The following is a 1,864-nucleotide window of genomic DNA, read 5'->3' on the forward strand; positions in this document are numbered from 1 at the left end:
TTCCAGGACCTCAGGGGATGGGTCAGCCGTTTGGGGGCCAGCCCGGCCCGTAAGCTTCCAGCGCAGGCCCTGGCCTTTGTGAGGCTGGGCAGGCCCCACTGTCCAGAAAGCCCGGCCAGCCCCGGCTCTCTGGCGTTGGGGGCCCCCCTCCTGCCCCCTCAACCGCAGTGGGGCATCACTGAGTTCTGGGCCTGCCCCGATGTGGGTGGTGGTGGTCTCTTTCCAGAACATACCCGCGGCCTCATGAGTACCTGTCCCCATCGGATCTGCCCAAGAGCTGGGACTGGCGGGACGTGAATGGCGTCAACTACGCCAGCATCACCAGAAACCAGCACATCCCCCAGTACTGCGGCTCCTGCTGGGCACATGGCAGCACCAGCGCCATGGCAGGTGGGTGGCTGTCCCTGGGCCCTGGGCGTGGGCCAGGATGCAGCCCTGCTGAGTGCACAGGGCCTGGCCTCTGCCACAGCGACACAATGGGGTCGTGCTGGGAGTGCTCCCAGCAGACCTGCCCTGGCCTTGGGTGACTAGGACTGATGCTCAGTGACGGTGGCTCCCAGGTGCCCTGTCCCCTGGGGCTTATGACCTCAGCCATTGAGATGGAACCAGAAATGCAAAGTCACCGAGCCGAGGCTGCACTGGGGCCTTTGCGAGCATGCCTGACCCGGCCTCGGAGGACCGGGCAGAGCTGCCGCCCCTGCCATGCTCACTGCTCCCAGCCGCGCCAGTTTCTATCTGGACCTTGGCCTTCTGGCCACAGTGGGGGCAGGAAGGCGCAGCGAGGGAGATGGGAAGCTGAGGCCCCCACCACAGGGAGGGCTTCTGCGCCCCGCTTTGGCAGAGATGCCTGCAAATCGGCCTGCCCCAGGCCTGCCCAGATGGCATGGAGGGGCCCTGCCTGCTCCAGCAGCAGCCGTGGGGTCCAGGAGCCCGAGCTCCGCTGGGGAAGGGGCACACTCTGGCTCGGTTTGGCCAGGCAGGGCTGAGGTGCTGCCATCTCCCACCTGACTTTGGTATGCCATTGGTCAGGACTGTCGAGGGCACCGTGTGGGGGATGGACAGCAGCATGGCCCCCCTTGCCACAGCTCGGAGGCACACACGCGTCTCACCTCAGTGAAGCCTCGCTGCCAGGACTGCTGGGTTCGCAGATGAGAACCAAAGGCTCTTTGCAGGGAGGCTGAGGGACTGGCCATGGTGTGAGTGGCAGCTGGGGCATGAGCCCAGATGCCTAGGCTCTGGACCAAGACCTCTGCTGGCCTCCTTTAGGACGAGGGTTCCTCCTTGGATGTGGGGTCTGGACCCCAGAGCCAGCCAGCTATGGCAGTGGCATCTGGCAGTCTTCCCTAGTGATCTGGCCCTGTTTCTGCTTAGGGACAGGTAGAACGACCCCCAGGGGCTGGTGCCTTCCTGGGGCAGGGCTAGAACAGGGGAAGCCTGTGGGCAGGCGGCCAGAGAAAGAGGGTCTGGAGACATCCGGGTGGTGGTGGGGGCAGGGCGGTGCACAGCACAGTGCTTCCCACTTAGCACAAGTGAGAGGGGACTTTGCGTCAGGGTGGGGGTGGGGAGGTCACCAGGGGCCTTTGGGAGCCTCTTAGCTCAGGGAGCCCTATGACAAGATTTGCAGCTGTACGAGTTGGTGGGAGGGATGGCCGACGGCTTTCAGATGTGTGTCGGGCCCTGGGAGGATCAGCCTTGCCAGCTTTCTGAGTGGAGCCCTGTCCGGGCAGATGCCTGGCTGCCCCCTGGCTCCTTGGGGCAAGATCCGTTTCCTCTTTCACTAGGCAAGTGGAAGCCACCAGAAGGGGACTTCCACAGGCCTAGCCCACCAGCCACTAATGGCAGAGGCCCTGTACGTTTACCTCCC

The 1,864-nt window shown here is 64.5% G+C and overlaps 1 protein-coding gene across 1 annotated transcript in view; it reads left to right on the top strand.

Moving 5' to 3' along the window:
- Positions 1 to 226: 226 nt before the first annotated feature.
- Positions 227 to 1,864, top strand: part of CTSZ (cathepsin Z) — a gene marked incomplete at its 5' end in the record, with an annotated part of 8,183 nt that continues 6,545 nt past the window's right edge. Inside the window, 1 exon segment of the mRNA XM_014582223.1 lies at positions 227 to 390. Within this exon segment, the coding sequence (XP_014437709.1) occupies positions 227 to 390 (164 nt within the window).

Source organism: Tupaia chinensis, unplaced genomic scaffold (assembly GCF_000334495.1).
Source record: "Tupaia chinensis unplaced genomic scaffold, TupChi_1.0 Scaffold000066_1, whole genome shotgun sequence".
In the NCBI taxonomy this organism is placed as follows: domain Eukaryota; kingdom Metazoa; phylum Chordata; class Mammalia; order Scandentia; family Tupaiidae; genus Tupaia; species Tupaia belangeri.